At 43.7% G+C, this 21,880-nt stretch overlaps 1 protein-coding gene across 7 annotated transcripts in view; it reads right to left on the bottom strand.

Annotated features, from left to right (window-relative positions):
* st6gal1 (ST6 beta-galactoside alpha-2,6-sialyltransferase 1) overlaps positions 1-21,880 on the bottom strand; it is a 72,377-nt gene that overhangs the window by 37,013 nt on the left and 13,484 nt on the right. For 4 of the 7 annotated variants that reach the window (XM_033031034.1, XM_033031031.1, XM_033031035.1 and 1 more), the window contains exons 2-3: positions 19,100-19,256; positions 6,508-7,368 (exon numbers count right to left, since the gene is read on the bottom strand). In XM_033031034.1, coding sequence (XP_032886925.1) covers positions 6,508-7,368; positions 19,100-19,166 — 928 coding nt within the window. In that variant the 5' untranslated portion in view covers positions 19,167-19,256. Of the gene's footprint in view, positions 1-6,507; positions 7,369-18,992; positions 19,257-21,880 lie in introns of all 7 variants that reach the window. The other 3 variants (XM_033031038.1, XM_033031036.1, XM_033031037.1) reach the window with 1 other exon arrangement.

The following is a 21,880-nucleotide window of genomic DNA, read 5'->3' as shown; positions in this document are numbered from 1 at the left end:
TTGGCATTAGCATCAGGAGGGATATAGGCTGCAGTCACAACAGTGGAGGTGAACTCTCTGGGCAGATAGAACGGTCTGCATCTAACCAAGAGGAACTCAAGGTTAGCTGAGCAGTGACTCTTGATGATGGTGGAGTCCGTGCACCATGCTTTATTTACATAAATGCACAGACCCCCACCTCTGGTCTTACCGGAGTCTGTTGTCCTGTCCGCTCGGAGTAAATGACGCCCCGATAGCTGGATGGCGCTGTCAGGAACGTCGGTGTTGAGCCAAGTTTCCGTGAAGATCAGGATGTTGCAGTCCTTGACCCAGTTGTGGGAGGTGATCCTTAGCCGGAGTTCGTCCATTTTGTTTGCCAGTGAGCGCACGTTGGCGAGGAAAAGGCTAGGAATCGCTACCCTGTGTGGGGCTAGCTCTAACCTAGCCTGTGTGGGGCTAGCTCTAACCTAGCCTGTGTGGGGCTAGCTCTAACCTAGCCTGTGTGGGGCTAGCTCTAACCTGGCCTGTGGGGCTAGCTCTAACCTAGCCTGTGTGGGGCTAGCTCTAACCTGGCCTGTGTGGGGCTAGCTCTAACCTGGCCTGTGTGGGGCTAGCTCTAACCTGGCCTGTGTGGGGCTAGCTCTAACCTGGCCTGTGTGGGGCTAGCTCTAACCTACCCTGTGTGGGGCTAGCTCTAACCTGGCCTGTGTGGGGCTAGCTCTAACCTAGCCTGTGTGGGGCTAGCTCTAACCTGGCCTGTGTGGGGCTAGCTCTAGCCTGGCCTGTGTGGGGCTAGCTCTAACCTAGCCTGTGTGGGGCTAGCTCTAACCTACCCTGTGTGGGGCTAGCTCTAACCTGGCCTGTGTGGGGCTAGCTCTAACCTGGCCTGTGTGGGGCTAGCTCTAACCTGGCCTGTGTGGGGCTAGCTCTAACCTGGCCTTTAACCCACCTCTGCGTCCCCGGCGGTGTTTTCGTACGCGTCGCCGTCTGTTGGTGCTTCTGGTCGGCCGAACTGGCTTGGTGCGCGCTGGTGTTCTGCCGCTCCGTTGCTCTGTATCTGCGTCTCCGTGGCTCCGCAGGCGTTCTTCAGCCCCGCGGCTCTGCTGATGGTCTCCAGCCCCGGGGCTTACCTGGCGTTCTCCAGCCCAGCGGGTCGGGTGGTGGTCTCCAGCTCCGCGGTGTTCTCCAGCTCCACGGGTCGGGTGGTGTTCTCCAGCTGCGAGGGTCAGGTGAGCTCCACGGGTCGGGTAGAGTTCTCCAGCTCCACGGGTCGGGTGGTGTTCTCCAGCTCCACGGGTCGGGTGGCGTTCTCCAGCTCCGGGACTCACCTGGCGTTCTCCAGCTCCGCGGGTCGGGTGAGGGCCGCGGGTCGGGTGAGGACCGAGGGTCAGGTGAGGACCGAGGGTCGGTTGGGCTCCGCGGGTCGGGTGAGGGCCGAGGGTCGGTTGGGCTCCGCGGGTCGGATGGCGGTCTCCAACCCCGCGACTCACCTGGCGGTCTCCAGTCGGGTGCTCTGTTGCTCTGATGAGCTCAGACGGAAGACGGAGATCGCCCAGAAAGTTGTTGCAGCCGCAGGAACCGAAGTCCAGAAGTTCCTGTCGGCTGTACGAGATGGATACAAGACTGCTCCGAGTGAGCAGCCTTGAAACAGGTAAGGGGATCGTCGCTATTTTTCCCATTCTAGGGAGACACAGGGCGTCGCGGTGTGCCCGCGCCACCGCCATTTGCAGTAAGTGGTGCATTTCAACTTCAAGCCAATGCACCCAAGCCACCATTTGCAGTAAGTGGTGTCTTTCAACTTCAAGCCAAAGCTCCCAAGCCACCATTTGCAGTAAGTAGTGCCTTTCAACTTCAAGCCAAAGCAACCAAGCCACCATTTGCAGTAAGTAGTGCCTTTCAACTTCATGCCACCATTTGCAGTAAGTGGTGTCTTTCAACTTCAAGCCACACCCAAGCTACCATTTGCAGTAAGTAGTGCCTTTCAACTTCAAGCCAAAGCTCCCAAGCCTCCATTTGCAGTAAGTAATGCCTTTCAACTTCATACCACCATTTGCAGTAAGTAATGCCTTTCAATTTCAAGACGCACCCAAGCCAAGCCAAGCCAACCCGGGGGGGGGGGGGGGGGGGGGAGAGGGGCTTTCTGGAGCGCTAGTATGAACCATTTTAGAACCAACAGACATTTTTTTTGCAAGCTTTAGAACCAATAGACATTTTTTGCAAGCTTTAGAACCAATTGTCTTTTTTTTGCAAGCTTTAGAACCAATAGAGACACTTTTTGCAAGCTTTAGAACCAATAGACATTTTTTTGCAAGCTTTAGAAACATAGAAACATAGAAATTAGGTGCAGGAGTAGGCCATTCGGCCCTTCGAGCCTGCACCGCCATTCAATATGATCATGGCTGATCATCCAACTCAGTATCCCGTACCTGTCTTCTCTCCAAACCCTTTGATCCCCTTAGCCACAAGGGCCACATCTAACTCCCTCTTAAATATAGCCAATGAACTGGCCTCGACTACCCTCTGTGGCAGAGAGTTCCAGAGATTCACCACTCTCTGTGTGAAAAAAGTTCTTCTCATCTCGGTTTTAAAGGATTTCCCCCTTATCCTTAAGCTGTGACCCCTTGTCCTGGACTTCCCCAACATTGGGAGCAATCTTCCTGCATCTTGCCTGTCCAACCCCTTAAGAATTTTGTAAGTTTCTATAAGATCCCCTCTCAATCTCCTAAATTCTAGAGAGTATAAACCAAGTCTATCCAGTCTTTCTTCATAAGACAGTCCGGACATCCCAGGAATCAGCCTGGTGAACCTTCTCTGCACTCCCTCTATGGCAATAATGTCCTTCCTCAGATTTGGAGACCAAAACTGTACGCAATACTCCAGGTGTGGTCTCACCAAGACCCTGTACAACTGCAGTAGAACCTCCCTGCTCCTATACTCAAATCCTTTTGCTATGAAAGCTAACATACCATTCGCTTTTTTCACTGCCTGCTGCACCTGCATGCCCACTTTCAATGACTGGTGTACCATGACACCCAGGTCTCGCTGCATCTCCCCTTTTCCTAGTCGGCCACCATTTAGATAATAGTCTGCTTTCCTGTTTTTGCCACCAAAATGGACAACCTCACATTTATCCACATTATACTGCATCTGCCAAACATTTGCCCACTCACCCAGCCTATCCAAGTCACCTTGCAGTCTCCTAGCATCCTCCTCACAGCTAACACTGCCCCCCAGCTTAGTGTCATCCGCAACCTTGGAGATATTGCCTTCAATTCCCTCATCCAGATCATTAATATATATTGTAAATAGCTGGGGTCCCAGCACTGAGCCTTGCGGTACCCCACTAGTCACTGCCTGCCATTGTGAAAAGGACCCGTTTACTCCTACTCTTTGCTTCCTGTTTGCCAGCCAGTTCTCTATCCACATCAAGCTTTAGAACCAATAGACTTTTTTTTGCAAGCTTTAGAACCAATAGACTTTTTTTTACAAGCTTTAGAACCAATAGACTTTTTATTGCAAGCTTTAGAACCAATAGACTTTTTTTTGCAAGCTTTAGAACCAATAGACTTTTTTTGCAAGCTTTAGAACCAAGACATTTTTTTGGAAGCTTTAGAACCTATAGACATTTTTTTGCAAGCTTTAGAACCAATAGACATTTTTTTGCAAGCTTTAGAACCAATAGACATATTTTTGCAAGCTTTAGAACCAATAGACATATTTTTGCAAGCTTTAGAACCAATAGACATATTTTTGCTAGCTTTAGAACCAATAGACATATTTTTGCAAGCTTTAGAACCAATAGACATATTTTTGCAAGCTTTAGAACCAATAGACATATTTTTGCCAGCTTTAGAACCAATAGACATATATTTGCCAGCTTTAGAACCAATAGACATGTTTTTGCACGCTTTAGAACCAATAGACATATTTTTGCAAGCTTTAGAACCAATAGACATTTTTTGCAAGCTTTAGAACCAATAGACACTTTTTGCAAGCTTTAGAACCAATAGACATATTTTTGCAAGCTTTAGAATCAATAGACATATTTTTGCAAGCCTTAGAACCAATAGACATATTTTTGCAAGCTTTAGAACCAATAGACATATTTTTGCAAGCTTAGAACCAATAGATACATTTTTTTGCAAGCTTTAGAACCAATAGATACATTTTTTGCAAGCTTTAGAACCAATAGAGACACTTTTTGCAATCTATTGGGATGGCTTCACCGTGCATTCCTTAAACTCCAGGAAAACTGGAAACAGATATGATTTGTTAATCTATGATGTGTGAATTTGGAGACCTAACTATTTCACTATTTCTTATTATTACAAGCATTCAAAAATAATGACTAACATCACTGCCTAGACTTCTACCCACACCGCAAGGAATTTCAGGATATGTGCAAGACCTACTCTATTTTCCTAATTATAAAGAACAATTATTTCTAATGTTGTGACTATATTAATAATTTAAATTCCATATAATTACAGTCAGCTCAACAAAATTAGACATGCACATCTTGGTACAATGCAAAACTCCCTTGTACAAAAGTACAATAACCTGGCCAAAGGGACAACTCTATGTAAGACTAGGGAATCTAAAGCATGTATTAATGTGAGCAGAATTTTTGATGAGAACAGTGGACACAATTCTGAAGTTAAAGCAACATGAGACCGAACTCGTTTGCTATTTTTCAAATTATCTGACACCATCTATCTTCTGCGTTAATGTGACTGTTTAATTCTGTGGACTTAAAAAATAGGGAAGTGCAGGCAGGAATAAAAAGTGACCATTTAGAATCTCACATGCTATTTTTGTAAATTATGCAGGCAATTAAAGGTGCAGTCTGTTCCTTTGCTGGTGTGTGATTTTGATGGGTTGGGCATTTGTCTCTCTTTTCCAGAAGTCAACCTTTACCAGAGATGAGTATGAGGAGAATTGTGTATTGTGTCCCCGCAGGACCAGACAAGAAGCATATCAGATGTATGGAGGAGATATAAATCAAAGCATTCACAATCAGGGTTGTGCCAACATAAATCAACAATCAGCACAAGCCACGCGCCCAAATGCTGGATATTAAATTTGATATTCTTCACATTTTCACACGGTCTTTGAAACATAGGAGGCCATTCAGCCCATTTAGAGTATGCTGGTCCTCAGAGCTCTGTCAGCAATCCCACTCCTCCGCTTATTTCCCCATAATCTATTCCCGCAAATGTGCACAGTGCTCCACCATGATTCCTGTCAGAACTGCCCTAGACGTTATTTAGCCGAATAGCCAACCAACCAGCACATCATTGGAGTAGGAGAGGGAAATGGGAGCATCAGAGGAAAGCCATGTGGTCATGGGGTGAATGTGCAAACTCCATACAGACAGCACTTGGAACCTGGTTCATTTTAATGGAGGAGTTATAAATCCTGACACTTTCCCACTTGGACTGAATTAAACAAAATACAATTTGCGTTAGAATCATAATTCAACAATCATTTATTTCCTCCCAGGGTGGAACCTGAGTATCCGAGAGACTGTTGGAAAACATTGACAGTTTGATACAATGATTATAATTTATACACACCTATGGAACAAACAGTGGGTGAGACAGCAAGTTTGGTGAGACTAGTTTGTCCTGTTAAGTTCGGCCTCAATTGTTCCAAATTGTTACTGACCTTGAGATGGTTGCCACCTCGTGACGTGGATTCACAAAGAGGGTCTGGAGAATGATGCAAGAATCCTGTCACGGCTCATCCTGAACAGCTCCATGACTCTCTAATATATGGGCTGTTCCCAGCGATACATTCAGAGATAGATATTAAATGCTACTGGAAGATCATCAATTCGGTGAAAGATGTTCTATGGTCTGCCCGAAACTTGTTGGGGTCTCAGCACAGCGAGATGTCAGTCAGGGAATGGTGCCGACTGGCCCATTCCAGACAGCAGGGGTGCATAATAAGAGACTCACTGAACCTTGCTTGATGCAGCCAACGCCAAGGCTCAGTGGGGGAGGACCACAGTCTCGGGTCCCTCCACTGCTGGACATTGAGGGGCAGAGTTTGGTGGGAACACCTGTCGAACAAGGGGAAGATTATCACCCCAGGGGGCCACATGAGTGGCAAGGATGTTTGTGTTTAAAGATAAGTGCAAGCACTACTGATTATGGTACTATTGAGTGCATAGACACTGAGAATGTATGAAGAGATTTTGCAGTTTTTGATCTGGAGGTTTAAAAAAAAATCAGAATAAGGTTTAGGTTTGGAATAAAAACTATTACTGACAAGAAAATTTTGAAGACCACTCTCTAATGGTTCCCCTATCCAGTGAATAGACAAGATAAAATGACCATTTTGGTAACCCTAAAGCAAGGCGAAATTCAGACTTACCAATAACTCAGTTGAATAGGATTGAGAATCTATCTTGTTATCCTGGATGAGGTCCATCTTGTTCTCTATTTTGCTTTTCTATTGAAATAGGAAGCTTGGCAAGCATTACCCTTGAATCCCCACATCAACATGATTTTGTGTAAAACTCACCTATTTCTCTTCCAAGCTTTGACTTCAGGATTGATCCAGCTGACGCTACGACGGCACATGTCTGAAAAGGTCCTAGTGCTTGGGAAAGATTTCTGGTCGGTAAGAATTGCTTCCACCTGGATGTTGTGAAAGGCTCGTCTCCAAATTGAATGGAAGCCACCTCCACTCTCTGCTTCAGTTCGCACAACAATTCTTTGCTGCTCAATTTCCTCAGTCTCCTCTTTCCAGTAAAGTTCACAGCATATTTATTCATGGCAACATAATTGTTTTTGACATTCTGTAGGCGCCGATTAAGGTTACTTGAAGAGCTATCTTCATTCCAAATCATCCACTGATTTCTAAGTGCGAGTTTGATCTTGGTGGCTTGTGCAGCTGTGATGGAAGCGATTAATTGTTGCTTTACTGGTCGGCCCCTGATTAAATCCTTGGTAATTGCAGATGCAGGCAAAATATCTTTTGAAACAGTAGGTCCTTTAATAGGAATTTCTACCTTACTGGGTCTGGTGGCAATTGTCTTTAAAATAACACTCGAATTTGACTGTACTATCTCAAAATGTTTCCAAAAAGAACCTTGTTTGGCATCTTCATTACTCAATTCTTTTGCATCCTCCCTCCCACGTAATACCTCCTGTGCTTCACGTTGAATCAGATTATATTGGAGTTCCTTGGTTTCATCATAGTTAAATCCATTTTTGAGCAATACATTTGCCTTCTGAAAACATATTATATAGATGACAGTGTAGAGGCAGGGTGTAATGACACACATGAAGACACAAAACTTCTTCATTACCCCAAATCTAGGTAAAACCATTTCTATTCCAGTTAGGTTCAAACTATTAAGTGCTGGATAGTGCAGGAAACCTGTAAATAGAAGCACAATTGTACATGGTTAATTGTTGGCAAATTTAACCCACTTTGACATTTTGAAACTTGCAGCTGCACTTTGTCATTTTGAAGCTTGCAGCTGCATGAAACTCATATTCTGCAATGTGTGCTACAAACACTATGCGGACACCAAAATAAGTCAACTTTGAGACAAAATGGTGCCTGAATTTAAATAGATCTTTGATCATTTTTAGCATCCCCCTAAGCCATGAAGGTACTTGGCCATTTAGGCGACATAAATATTTAAAAACAAAACTGACGGTTTTGAACAAAAAGAAACAGCGTTTTTTGGTTTAGTTTATAATTTAACATGGAAACAGGCCCTTTGGCCCAAAGACTCCATCCTGTCCACCGATCACCCGTTCACATTAGTTCCACGTTGTCCCACTTTCTCATCCACTCCCTACATTCCCTACAATCTACAGGGGCCAATTAACCTACAAACCCGCATGTCTTTGGAATGTGGGAGGAAATCAGAGCACCCGGAAGAAACCTACGCAGTCTCAGGGAAAACGTTCAAAATCCATACAAACAGCACCCGAGGTCAGGATCGAACCTGGGTCTCTGGCACTGAGGCAGCAGCTCTACCCGCTACAGCACTGTGCTACCTTTGTGCAATGTGACACCCTTAAATAACATCTCTGTTTTTCTAAAAAGAACGACAATGGCTTATTAGTTTTCAAGCAGGGGAGAGATAAATTGTTGATGTGCCACTTGACAATGAGTCCATTTGATTTTGCACAACACAATTTCTTTATTTCTTGTACCTGAAATTGGATTTCACCATCTTATGAAGCACAGGAACTAAATCTGGGTCCTCAAATGATTTTAAAACTGGTTCAATATATTTAGCATCAACTGTAGCATGCTTGCCATCACAAGGGAATTAAACTGCGCTGCACAGAGGTGCTGACAAGTGAACCAACCCCCTACTATTTTAGCTGCCATCACTTTACTGAACACAATACGAAGAACAAAGATAGGCACAAATTGCTGGAGTAACTCAGCGGGTCAGGCAGCACCCCTGGAGAACATGGATAGGTGACGTTTCACAGAGTGCTGGAGTACCTCAGCGGGTCAGGCAGCATCTGTGGGGAACATGGATAGGTGACGTTTCACAGAGTGCTGGAGTAACTCAGCGGGTCAGGCAGCACCCCTGGAGAACATGGATAGGTGACGTATTGGGTCTGGACCCTTCTTCAGACTGATTATGGGTGGGTGGGGTGGGGGACTTTTGGCAAGGGTCAGATTATTGGCAAGGGTCAGCGTTATCCCAACAGGGATACATCGTTGCAACCTGTGGAACTGGTTAAGCGGCTCTTAGTGGAGGAAGGGGGGGGCAAGATGGCGAAGAGCAATGGGGGTGGTGGAGTGTTTGCAGAAGTTACCTAAAATAGTAAGATTAAACGAGAATTTACCAGTTTGAAGTTTGATCGTTATTTTATGAGGAGTTACGTTGAGGGATTACGTGAAGAACCCCACCAGGACGCATGCGTGTCATTCTTCAAAGCAGCGGTGTGAAATCACAGATAACTGTAATGACTAAACATAGTAAGATTAGAGAAGAGATACCAGTTGAGTATATGATCAAGGGTGGGAGCAGAGGGCACGTAATCCCTCAACGTTACTCCTCATAAAATAACGATCAAACTTCAAACTGGTAAGTTCTCATTTAATCTTACTATTTTACTTCGGAGTCACGTGAGTGACTATGTGAAGATTTTAAAGCTCTGTGATTTCATGCCGTGGAAACGAGTCCATGCATCACATCTGCCTTGATTATGGGGAGAATAGTGTTAACATTATTAGACATCAATACGATATTGAAAACCCAACGATAAATATATTAACACCAAATTATAGCCCCTATTTATGGGGTAAATTATATTACAGAACTTAAAATTGTTTCTGCAAATGTTCCAGGTTTAATGACTGGTTTGTTATAAATCATTGGAAAGTTTTCTCCGTTGACCATCCTGCTGTCTTGAGGATTTGGTCCATAGGAACATCCAACTTCATAGCTGCCGATGTAGCGGCAGTCCTGGTGGAGTGAGATTTAAAATGGTAGTGTCTACTCCAGCCTTATTAGGACCTGTTTTAGCCATCTAGAGATGGTCTGGACTGTCACTGTATTGAGTGGCTGTTTGTAGCTGATTAAAAGTGACATTTCTTTCCCTCTGATGATCTTGGTATACTCCATATATAATAGTAAGTGTGTTACAATACAGAGACGATCATCTGTCGGGTATGCCCTGAATTCTGTTTTTAGGCCTGCTGACCCCTGTCAGTTCTGTTTGACTAATTCATTGATGTGAAAAGTTAAATTTCCAGATGAAATAGTCATGTTGTCCAGCCTTAGATTCTGTAGTGACTGGACCCTTTGTGCCGTGACCAAGGCCATCAGCATGACTGTTTTCATAGTCAGTTTCTGTAGGGACAGAGCTGTAGCTGGAGACCAGTTTCTTAACATGGTCAGTACAATGCTCACATCCCATATTTGGGAGTACCTGGTTCTTGGGGGATTAACATTAAAATGCCCCTCATGAGTTCGGTTACCAGGGTGTGTCCCAACAGAATGCCGCTCTGTTCCTTGCCACAGGTTTGTTGACAGAGCACTTCTGGCGCAGTTGATGGCACTATGACTGAGCCTCTCATCGTAATGGAGGCTTGCCAGGAATTCCAGAACAGACGGGATGTTCATAGATCTGTGGGTGATCTTTCCTTTGTTACCGGATGGACCAGTAAATTAGGTCTATGATGGATGGTGATGCATGGTTCCATACCATGTCTAGTATCACCGGGAATCATGGTTGAGTAGGCCAATCGGGTACTATCAAAATACCAGACGCAGAGTCTTGCTGTATTTTCCTTAATACCAGACTGATGAGGCAGAAAGGAGGGAATGCATAAATAAACAATTTCCCCCAAATGCAGCGAAAATGCATCTGTTGCCGCTGCTCCAGGTCTGGTTCCCATGAAACATAATTTGATAACTGGTGATTGAGCCTGGATGCGAAAAGATCGATATCTGGTGTTCCATACCGTGCTGTAATTTCAGCAACTACATTTTTATCCAACATCCATTCAGTGTTTTCATTGAATTTGCGTGACCTGGTGTCTGCCACTAAATTTAGTTTACCTGGTAAGTAGGTAGCTGATATCCAAATATCTCTCTGGATACACCATTGCCAAATTGTGTTGGCCAGATTGTCACATGATGTCGATTTATTTCCACCCATATGGTTGATATATGCTACCACGGTGGTGTTGTCAATTTGTAGTCTAACATGCTGGTGATTTAACCCAGAACAATATGACTTAAGGCAATGGAATGCACTTAACATTTCCAGGTAGTTTATGCCCAGTGTTTGTAATAATGATGCCTCCTGTGCATTCCATCTCCCTCCACAGCTGAAGATGGAATTGGTAGCACCCCAACCAAGTGCACTGGCATCAGTTTGTAGTACCATAGACGGGTTGCTGATAATTATTGGATTGGAACAATACCTGACGTTATGTTCCCACCATTTTAGTTCCATTATGGCCTCTGTTGGTAGCTTCATTGGTCTGTCAAAATGGCCATCATTAAGTTTGAGTGTTCTTATTTTTGCTCTCTGTAAATTATATAGTGTAAAGGTCCGAATTGTGTGGCTGGAAATGCAGCCACTATCGTCCCAATTATTCTAGCTACCAGTCTAATGGATGGTTTGGTGATGTCAATGATTTTGCTACAAGCCTCTATTAAGGCTGAAACCTTTTCTTTCGGCAAAGTCACTGACATGAGAACTGAGTTAATGGTGAACCCCTCATAATCCATTTTTGTTGAAGGCGTTAATTTAGACTGAACTGGATGGATGATAAACCCCAGTTTTCCAAACAATTGTTTTGTGGCTGTTACCGCTTGTTTAGCCAATTCCAAAGTTTTGCCAACAATAAGTATGTCGTCTAGATATGCCATTACCATGTGTTTTTGTTTCCGCAGTAACGCTAGGGCTGGTTTCAAATTTTTATGAACAGCCTGGGGCTGATGTTAGCCCATTAGCACATGCCAGAGCTGACCCATCCAGTTGAATTTTAAATAACATCTGTGGTCACCTCTTGTGGGTACTGTATAGTAAGCATCTTTTAAATCAATGCTTGCCATGTAGTAGCCTTCGGAAATCAATTGCTTAGCAGTAACAAAGGTTTCCATCTTGAAATGAATATATTGTACAAAGGTATTTAAAGTAGTTAAATCGATGATGATGCGGCAACCACCATCTTTCTTGTTTTTTATAAAGATGTTGGACACGAATTCCTGTGATTCGTGTTGGGTTTTCTCAATTACTCCTTTTTTATATAGCCGCTGTAATTCAGCATGTGCTTTAGATTTTTCCATGCCTGTGAGCACGAACATTCGGTTCGGTACATGCTGAACTGGAGGGTTATGTTTTTGTATAAATTCTATGGTATAACCCTGGATACTGCTTAGAATATAAGTGTCGGTAGTTAACTTATTCCATGCATCCAAATAATATCGTAATCTCCCACCAACTTCCATGCTCCCTTTAATTCTTAAGGAACCAGACCCACCTACCTCCATGGTTACCAGTGGTAGGTATGTGACTTCTTCGGCATCCTCCGTGGACGTTGAGGCGCCGTTGCCTGGGTCTGTAGTTGGGTTGGTGTTGAGGGCTTGCGCATTTTCCAGGAAGGTCGGTCTGGGCCATGGCCTAAAAAAGACCGATGTTGGGTGTTCCTGGTTTTGCGCTTTCTCCAGTTGGTCTTGGCCGACTAGTGGGTGCGTAGGGGTGATGTTTATGGCCATAGTAGCTTTTGGATGCTGCTTTTATGAGCCCCAGGGTTTTCGCCTCTTCTTCAAGTTCTTTGACTTGTTTTGATAAATCCCCTCCAAATAGTAGTATTGATGGTTTGGAGGTTCCAGGTTTGCAGAGGCCGGCAAATTTGGGGTCTAAAGCCGGTTGGATAGCACTTTTCCTAATATTGTTTAACTCGTATTGTGAGTTGCAGAGTAAAGCCAGTGCATCTTGGTGGTCTATGGTCATGTTTTGCTTATTCAATGTGCGGGCAAAAGCCGAAATTCCTGCTGTTAGGACTTTTAAGACTTTCTGTATTTTTAAGTCCCTGGTTCTAATTGATGCCCCGACATGTTTCCAGATGCACTGGTTGACACTGGGAACATTTAGCGACTTGCAGTTCCCTGGTGGTAAGTGTCGTGCTGTGGTGTCCGATAATGCCTGTCCCTGTAGTTGGTTAAAAGACATGTAGTCAATGGTTACCGCTATTTTCAGCTCCAGGTTTAGGCCAGTTTGGTCGGATTGGATCAACTGGGACACCATATCCAACATGTTTTCTTTCACCTCAGGCATACTAGGGGTATGTTGATCACTCGCCTCTTCAGGGTCAGCCCAGAATTGACCCTCCGTGCTCCCCTCTGATGAGGGAGAAACACTGTGCAGCCCCACAAGAGGTATTGCTATGGGGCTTACTAACTGCCCACTGTGGCTAAGCTCCATCTCCCGGAGCCTGCCACTTGGAGTATTTCCTCCAGCAGACGCTCCAACCGGCTCCAATGCTCACGGGCACTGGCCGCTCGCATCTGCTTTTGTTCCCCGCTCCCAGCCGCTCCAACCGGCCCCAATGCTCACGGGCACTGGCCGCTCGCGGCTATTCAGAGTCGGACTCATCGGAGTCAACGACTCTGTTAGTTTTTTGCTTCGCTCTACCGTCCGGCCGTGGCCGGTGCGGGAGCGAAGTCGGGCACTGCTGTTCCCATTACGGGAGATTGGCGTGCCGTTGGCTGCTGCTGCCGGTTGCCCGCAACTCCGCGGTTCTCCTCCGCCAGCTTTCTCGCAGCCTTCGTGGATCTGGTCCATGTCTCCACCTGTAAGGTAAGTGGAAGGAACGCAGAGTCTCCTTACCTGCTGTTCCCGGCTTTCAAATTCTGCCGCTAAGGGAACGTCGTTCCCCCTGCTGTGACTCGTTGCAATGCGTGTAGCGATATGACATGCATGCGTCCTGGCGGGGTTCTTCACGAAGTCACTCACGTGACTCCAAAGTAAAATTTGAGAATTCAACAATCATACTGCTGGGCTGCAAGCTACCCAGGCAAAATATGAAGTGCTGTTTCTCCAATTTGTGTGTGGCCTCAAGACAGGACAGAAAGGTCAGTGTGGGAATGGGAAGCAGAGTTAAAATGGTTAGCAACCGGGAGATCCAGTAGAGACAAACAACAACCTATATAGGAACACTGGCTACAGAGGCACTGGTGATAGATACATATGGGAGAACCCATATACAATAGAACAAAGCATTAACTGAGGGTATCGGGGAGAGTGCAGGAATGAGGTAAAAGTCATGATCATACAGAATTGTGGAACAGGCACAAGGGATTGAATAGCCCACTCTCACTTCTCTTTCCTATTGTCTACAAATGTCATGATATTATTGATTACATGAATCAGCGTTAGACATGGCTGAGGTGCTGGAAGATTGGATGGTGGCTAATGTTGTACCTCAGAGCAGCAAGGAAAAGCCTGGGAGCTATAGACAAATGAGCCTAATGTCTGTGGTAGGTAAGTTACTGGAGAGGATGGCTATCAAAAAGTACGGCAAGATCTTGATCAGTTGGGCAAAGGGTCGATGGGAGTTGCATGCAGATAAGTGCAAGGTGTAGGAAGTTAAACTGGGGCACGATCTTCACAGTGAATGGCTGGGGCCTGGAGAGTGTTACAGAGCAGAGGGATCTAGGATCCTGAAAATGGCCTCACAGATAGATAAGAGTGGTCAAGAAGGCTAGGTCAGCATGGGCAAGATGACCAAAGGGCATGTTTTCAAGCTGCATGACACTATGTGTAATTAAATGGCATTATAAACACTGCTTGTTACCACAGAAACCCTCCCTTCTCTATCTTCCAGGTATCTATAGTCACAGACCCATGACTCTGACCTCAGGTGCTGTCTGTGTGGAGTTTGCACATTCTCCCTGTGACCACCTGGGTTACTTCCAGGTGCTCCAATTTCCATCCCACAGACGCACGGGTTTGAAGGTTAATCAACCTCTATAAAATGTCCCCTAATGTATAGGGAATCGATGAAAAAGTAGGATGACAAAAAAACGAGTGTGAATGGGTGATTGATGGTCGGCGTGGATTCGGTGGGCCAAAGAGCCTGTTTCCACTTTGTATCTCTAAACTGCACTCCGGAGTTGGGCAGTTCTGGCAGTAGGGGTTAGTTGGGTCAGTCTACAATAAGTATTGGAGTTGCCTTGTTCTCAGTAACTGTTGTTTGGGTGTGCAATACAACAGGCAGTGTTGCTTTGGACAGAACTGCAGGTGCTGGTTTAAGGTGAAGATAGACACATAATGCTGGAGTAACTCAGCAGGTCAGGCAGCTTCTCTGGAGAAAAGAGATGAATTACGTTTAGGTTCGGGACCCTTCTTCTGACTGAGAGACTAACAGTTGGAAGAAGGTTTCCGACCAGAAACGCCACCCATCCTTTGTCTTCAGAGATACTGCCGAGCCCGCCAGCTTGTGTTGCCAGCTTTCTTTTGTGACAGCGAAACAACAGTCATCACATCAACCAGGCAGCTCCAATTTATTTTGGGAAGGCATAAATCATGAATAAATTTATGAGGTATATATCTTGGAAAATATGAGACGAGGCTGTATGGATCCCAACAGGCCCAATTCTGGCTGAAATGATCATGAAAATGATTTAGTCCCAGGTCACATTCATTTTAGATTGTTCAATACTGACATAAAAAATAATTGGGGTGCAATCTAATTTCTAATTAACTACTTCAAAAGCCCTCTTTGCTTTCAAAATACGGTGAGGAGTGGGAGTCAATATGTACCAGAGAGAAAAACTGTAGAAAATGCATCCTGAGTATATCCTAGAGCTAAAATGGTGAAGAAATTCTGGTGAGTTGATTATTAGCAGAGATGCAGGTTCACTGCCAGGAGAACGACCATCCAAATTGGACAGGACGTCCCTCTAGCACAGCTAAATAAAATTAATCTCCAGGTCTGAAGAAGGGTCTCGACCCGAAACGTCACCCATTCCTTCTCTCCAGAGATGCTGCCTGTCCCGCTGAGTTACTCCAGCATTTTGTATCTACCTTTGATTTAAACCAGCATCTGCGGTTCTTTCCTACACAAAATTAATCTCCATCCTATTTTAAAACATTTTTTACTTTAGTGGATTGTTGCTAAAACAGCAGCAGAATAAACTATGCATGAACTTTCTGGAAAAACATATAAATTGCCCAATTGGTGCCAGGATTGGAAAGTCAAGGAAGTGCAAATGCTGGAATAATGAGCAAAACACTAAGTCCTGGAGGAACTCAGTGGGTCAGCCAGCATCTGTGGAGAGAATGGACAGACAATGTTTTAGGTCAAGACCCTTCATCCACCAGTGAAACTGGGACTGCTTATTCCTATCATCATTTCAGTTACAACATTTTAATTGCGTTTTTTCTTTATGTAACTTTCAAATATCATTTTGGATTAAGCTTTCAGACAGTGGACAGGCAAAACACCATTCTGACCTCTTGGGCAATATTCTGACAGGACTTTTGTCATAATTATTTTTAGGGTTTAATTTGAATTTCATCCATGGGGCTCCAGCTTCATTGTGTCTATCTTTGGTCTTTACAAATACATGCTTAATTTGTACCCAAAATATCACTTTACGTCGTGTAACTACTAATTTGCTATTATCCTCACGGATATCATCTTTGGTCCAGTCAATCTGTACCCAATCCTTCCTTCCTTAACTGGAATTGGCTCACTTCCAGTTGGATGTTCTCATGTTTGATGGTTTATTTCTCATTTTCATTATTATTCAGATGCCGATTTAAAAATTCCCCTTCGGTCTCATTTCATCCACCAGAATCAGATCCAATTCCATCCTCAATGAGGATAAACTGAATGAATTGAACTAAAATGTTCATCCCTGTTGACCTTAACTTAATTTTCCCACTTAGATAATGGAAGTTACCTATTATATCAATTATTGTTATAGATCTCTTAAATATTCATATTGATTTCCCTTCTAACTCAATGCTCTACGAGTCTACAGTGAATGTCCCACAACTAATTTATTGGTCAAAAGAAATCGGTTTCAGCTCTCAGCTCTCCAATATATAATTTCTCTGTACGAACATCCACCTCAATCACAATCTGAAGATAGGTCTCGTCCCAAAATATCTGCTATTCATCTTCTCCAGAGCTACAGCCTGACCTGTTGAGTTACTCCGGCACTTTGTGTCCTTATGCACCTCAATCATTTACCTTCCAGCCCAACCATATATACTAAGAGTTGAGAACCTAAACTGTTATATTTTATTGGTGTTTCATAGAGAATAATGTCATTTTAGAGCAGACTTGGAGTGGGAGATTGCAACCTTCACGTGGTCTGCCCTGTTTCGACGAATGCAATCAACCCGGTGTGCACAATCTAAGAAGATCAAATAGAACAAGTTGTCCTACAACTTTAGGCTGTGCACGCCATACGCAAGACGAAGAAGAAGAGCAGACTTTAGTCTTAAAAACAAATTATATGGATTACTATTAAAACACAAAGTACACAAATAACACCAGGGCACGAGCTCAACCAAGAAAAATAAGACCATTGCCAAAATAGTATCTAAACTACCTATACACACTTATGCTATAGGAGTGTGTATCGGAAAATAAGTATCGTAAATATAAAAAACGGACTTTAAACTATTTGTGTACTTCCAACATTTTAAGAAAGTGATCAACATGTTCATACATGTAAATAATGGTGAAAAAAACAACTCAATAAAGCACACAACAAAAGTCTTCATTCCCTTAACTAGATATAGTGCATCCCTTGCTCCAACAAATGATGACTGCATTATATGAAACAAAATTGCTCACCAAAACCTCTGAGAAGCTGCTCAGCTAACAAGTTTTAACAGAACATGGTTACCTTGGGAGAATCATGGGAGATGCAGTCCTCGTGACAGCTATAGAGTGCACACAAAGAACATTTCTTTGCGTACAATGAACAATTCTTCCCAGCTGCTAAAATGCAACTGAACCGTCCTTTAGGCAACATTCCTCTCACCAGCTAGAGAGCGGTCCTGACCTCCCATCTACCTCATTGGAGACCTTTAATCAGACTTTATCCTGCACTAAACATTGTAACCGTTATCCTGTATCTGTGCACTGTGGACAGCATGATTGTTATCATGTATAGTCTTTTCGCTGACCGGATAGCACACAACCAAAAGCTTTGCCCTGTACCTCGGATCACGTGACAATAATAAACAAAACTAAACTGTCTGCAACAGTTTTCAGAATATAGTGCCAATTTTGCTGGAGAAATCCATTTTGGAGTTTAAAGTCCCAATTATTTCAATCGCTTCACTGTGTATTACTGAATGCCAGTTAATTGGATCCTATTAGCATCTTGCAAAGAGTTCACCAACTACATAGAGATTCATTTCTGGTTGATTTCATCTGGCCGTTCAAATGATTATAGAGGAACATGGAATAAAACACAAAGCGTTTGAATAACTCAGCGGGTCAGGCGGCATCTCTGAAGGGAATGGATAATGTTTTGGATATGATGTTACTATGATGAAAGATCTTGAGGTGAAACTTCACCTATCCATTGTCTCCATATCCATATTCATACATGCCTGACCCACTGAGATACTCCAACACTGTGTTTTACTAAGACACCTGTATAAACATATCAATAGCCACATGAAATCACCCAGAAACAAATCTCTCTGTATGTGCAGGAAGGAACTGTATCTGCTGATAGACACAAAGTGCTGGAGTAACTCAGTGGGTCAGGCATGGTTGGATATCTCCTTCTAAAGAAGATGCTGTTTAACTCGCTGAATTGCTCCCGCACTCGATGAACCACTCTGTAATTGATGGACTCTACGTATGATACTAATTGGTGTTTACATAGAAATTTCTAATTAACTAATACTCAGTAATAACGATGAAGAGTATGAAAGAATTGAAACATTAAACTCCAAAATGGCACAACTGACATAATTGGCACTGTTATATAAAGAAGTCTGTTGGATAAGGCTTGAAACATAAGCTCCAAATGCTTATTTCAACATTTGTACAAAATCTAGCGGCACTATTCATACAATAGTTTCCCCTCGTGCCTTGGTCAGTATTTATTTCTCACTCATTACAGAATCAAAACTGACCTGACCTGTGGAATTAATTTAGTTTAGTTTAGTTTAGAGGCATAGTGTGGAAACAGGCCCTTCGGCCCACCAAGTTCGCACCGACCAGCGATCCCTGCACATTAACACTATCCTACACACACTAGGGACAATTTACACATAAACCAAGCCAATTAACCTACATACCTGTACGTCTTTGGAGTGTGGGAGGAAACCGAAGATCCCGGAGAAAACCCACACTGTCACGGGGAGAACGTACAAACTCCGTACAGACAGCACCCGTAGTCGGGATCGAACCCGGGTCTCCGGCGCTGCAATCGCTGTAAGGCAGCAACTCTACACCTACGCCACCGTGGCCACCCTCTGTTTCATTAAAACTCTGCCACAAAACTTAAGTACAGTTCACTCACTCACCAATATATTGAGGATCAAATCCCTGTTCTCATATTACCCCATGGATTTACAATATATTGGCTAAACTTGTGGCTGGATGGCCAGGTTTGCTTTCTGAATTATCGCACCATGACAGATCAGGGGCGCATATGACTGTGGAAGACGACTTACGTGTGAACTGAGATCACATCGCATTCCCGAAACATGCCTGGGATCGCTGAATTGAGGCGAGATCAGAATTCAGCTTCAGCATCAAACGAACTTTAGGGACTCCAAAGCCAAAACCTGAAAGAACAAATAAACGTAACCTTTTTTAACAATGCTGATCAGACCTGAGAAATGTATATTCAGTTAGCAATCTCAATATGCACTTGAGTATTTACTTTAGTTAGAACAGACAATAAAACTAATACGTATGCATTAGTCTGCATTTTTACAAGAATGATCCCAGGAATAAGTAGGTTAACATATGATGAGCATTTGACAGTGCTGGCCTATAGTTTCTGGAGTATAGAAGAATGAGGGGGGACCTCACTGAAACGTATAGAAAAATGAAAGGCTTGGATAGAGTGGATGTGGAGAGGATGCTTCCACTAATGGGGGAGTCTAGGACTAGATGTCATAGCCTCAGAATTAAAAGATGTTTTTTTAAGAAGGAGATGATGAGGAATTTCTTTAGTCAGAGGATGGTGAATCTGTGGAATTCTTTGCGGAGGCAAAGTCAGTGGATGTATTTAAGGCAGAGATAGATAGATTCTTGAATAGTAGGGATGTCAGAGGTTATGGGGAGAAGGCATTGGGGGTTAGGAGGACGAGATAGATCAGCCATGATTGAATGCCGGAATAGATGTGATGGGCCGAATGGCCTTTCTGCTCCTATCTCTTTTGATCTTATGATTAAAGAAATTAACAGTTTTGTAGGATAATTTAATAAAAATCATGATGACTGGTTAATTTAAATTTACAAGAACCCAATAGAGATCATGATTCAGAAAATAGTAATGAATAGTGAAGCAGAATCAAAGGACCCATTAACTCCAGCGGCTCAATTTTCTTATGTTCTCTTGGCTAATTTGCTGTATCACATGGTATTTCTGTGTCTGCATCATTCATTTATACAGAATTAGATATCTATCTGAAAGTCACGATAATGAAAAGCCTATAATTTTTCTATCCTCTAACGCTAACCTAAACTTTATAAAATAGACACCAAATCTACTAATGATGAAATTTACTTAATCCAATTCAATTTAGCTTTACATAATGATAAACACGCGATGCATTCTGACAATGATGAACTCATTTGAACTTTATGAACTTGCTCCGCATTCTGGATTTCTTGCATCCTCGTGCTCTGACCATAGAGACAATCTTTATTCAAACAAATTTCCCCTACCCACCAAAGGGCAAAATCCACCAAGCTGATCTGGCGATAACCTCAGCCGAGTTTAAGCGAACACAGCTGTGCTTGACCGTCGAGTGTTAAAACGTTATTGATTACGATCAGCAGTGTGGCTGAGATGCAGGAAATGATTGGAGATACTGATCTATGGGGGCGCTGCAAGACGGCTCCCCTGCCTGCAGCGTGTTAATCATTTTCTACTTGTTTTGTTTTTTTAGTATGTCCAAATGTGTGTTTTTAATGTCTTTCCATGTGCCTTGTGTGGGGGGTGGTGTGGGGAGGTAAGGGGGGAAACCGCTTTCGGTCGCCTCCTCCACGGAGAGATGACTTTTTCCATGTCGCCTCCCTTGCGGCCCAACACTAAGGATTGGAGTGGCCTTTCCCGGAGACGGTCCCGGAGCTTCAGCAGCGGGCGCAGTGTGGACATTTTCATCACGGAACGGGCGAGCCTTCGCTGAGGGTCGCCAGAAGGGAGTGCTCCGATCGCTGGCCCACGGCAGCCTGAAGCCGGTCTGCGGAGCTTCCAGCTGGCACAGCGTCCAGAGCCTGGGATCCCTCGCCAGGGCTGGCAAATTCATTTCATTGCTCTTTATTGTGTATGTGACGAATAAATCTGACTATTGACTATTGACGCAGCCTGAAGGGTTTACCTGCATGTAATATTATAAACCACTGCAAACCAAAGCAATTTTGTTAGTTCTGATCTGTGTAGAGACTGAAATAAGTTGACAGAAAACCCCCCAATAGGAAAGTTGGTCGTTGCCTTGTACTGTCACCATGGTAACCACAACCATAACTGAAAGTTGCCTTTCAGGGTCCCATTAAATCTTGCCCCTCTCACCTTACACCTTTGTCCTCCGGTTCTTGATTCCCCCATCCTACGTAAAAACTCTGTGCATTCACCCTATCTATTCCACCTCATGATCTTATACATCTCTATATCATCACCCTCTCGGCATTCTGCACTCCATAACGAATAAAGTTGTTGTCTGCCCAACCTTTACCAAAACCTCAGGCCCTCAAGTCCTGGCAACATTCTCGTAAATCTTCCCTGCACTCTTTCCAGCTCAATTACATTGTTCCTATAGCAGGGTAACCATAACTGAACACTACTCCAAATGCTGCCTCACCAATGCATTTTACAAATAAAACATAACGTCAACATTTAGTAGGTACACAAAAATGCTGGAGAGACTCAGCGGGTGCAGCAGCATCTATGGAGCGAAGGAAATAGGCAACGTTTCGGGCCGAAAACCTTCTTCAGACTGATGCACTTTGTCAACATTTAGTACCCTGACTGATGAAGGTTAATGTACCAAAAGCCTTTGTTGGCACTCCATACCTGTGATGCCAATTTCAGGGAACTACATACCTGTACTGGTACATCTCCCCCTGCTCTACAATACACCCCTGGGCCCTAAATTAAATTTTTTAATTTAAATTAAAATTAAATTTCTTTATTTATATAGCACATTTTTAGTCAACTTGCATTGACCCCAAAGTGCTT

The sequence above is a fragment of the Amblyraja radiata genome, chromosome 13 (assembly GCF_010909765.2).
Source record: "Amblyraja radiata isolate CabotCenter1 chromosome 13, sAmbRad1.1.pri, whole genome shotgun sequence".
In the NCBI taxonomy this organism is placed as follows: Eukaryota; Metazoa; Chordata; class Chondrichthyes; order Rajiformes; family Rajidae; genus Amblyraja; species Amblyraja radiata.
The sequence above is the reverse complement of the archived record's forward strand: the minus strand, read 5'-3'. Positions and strand labels throughout refer to the sequence as shown.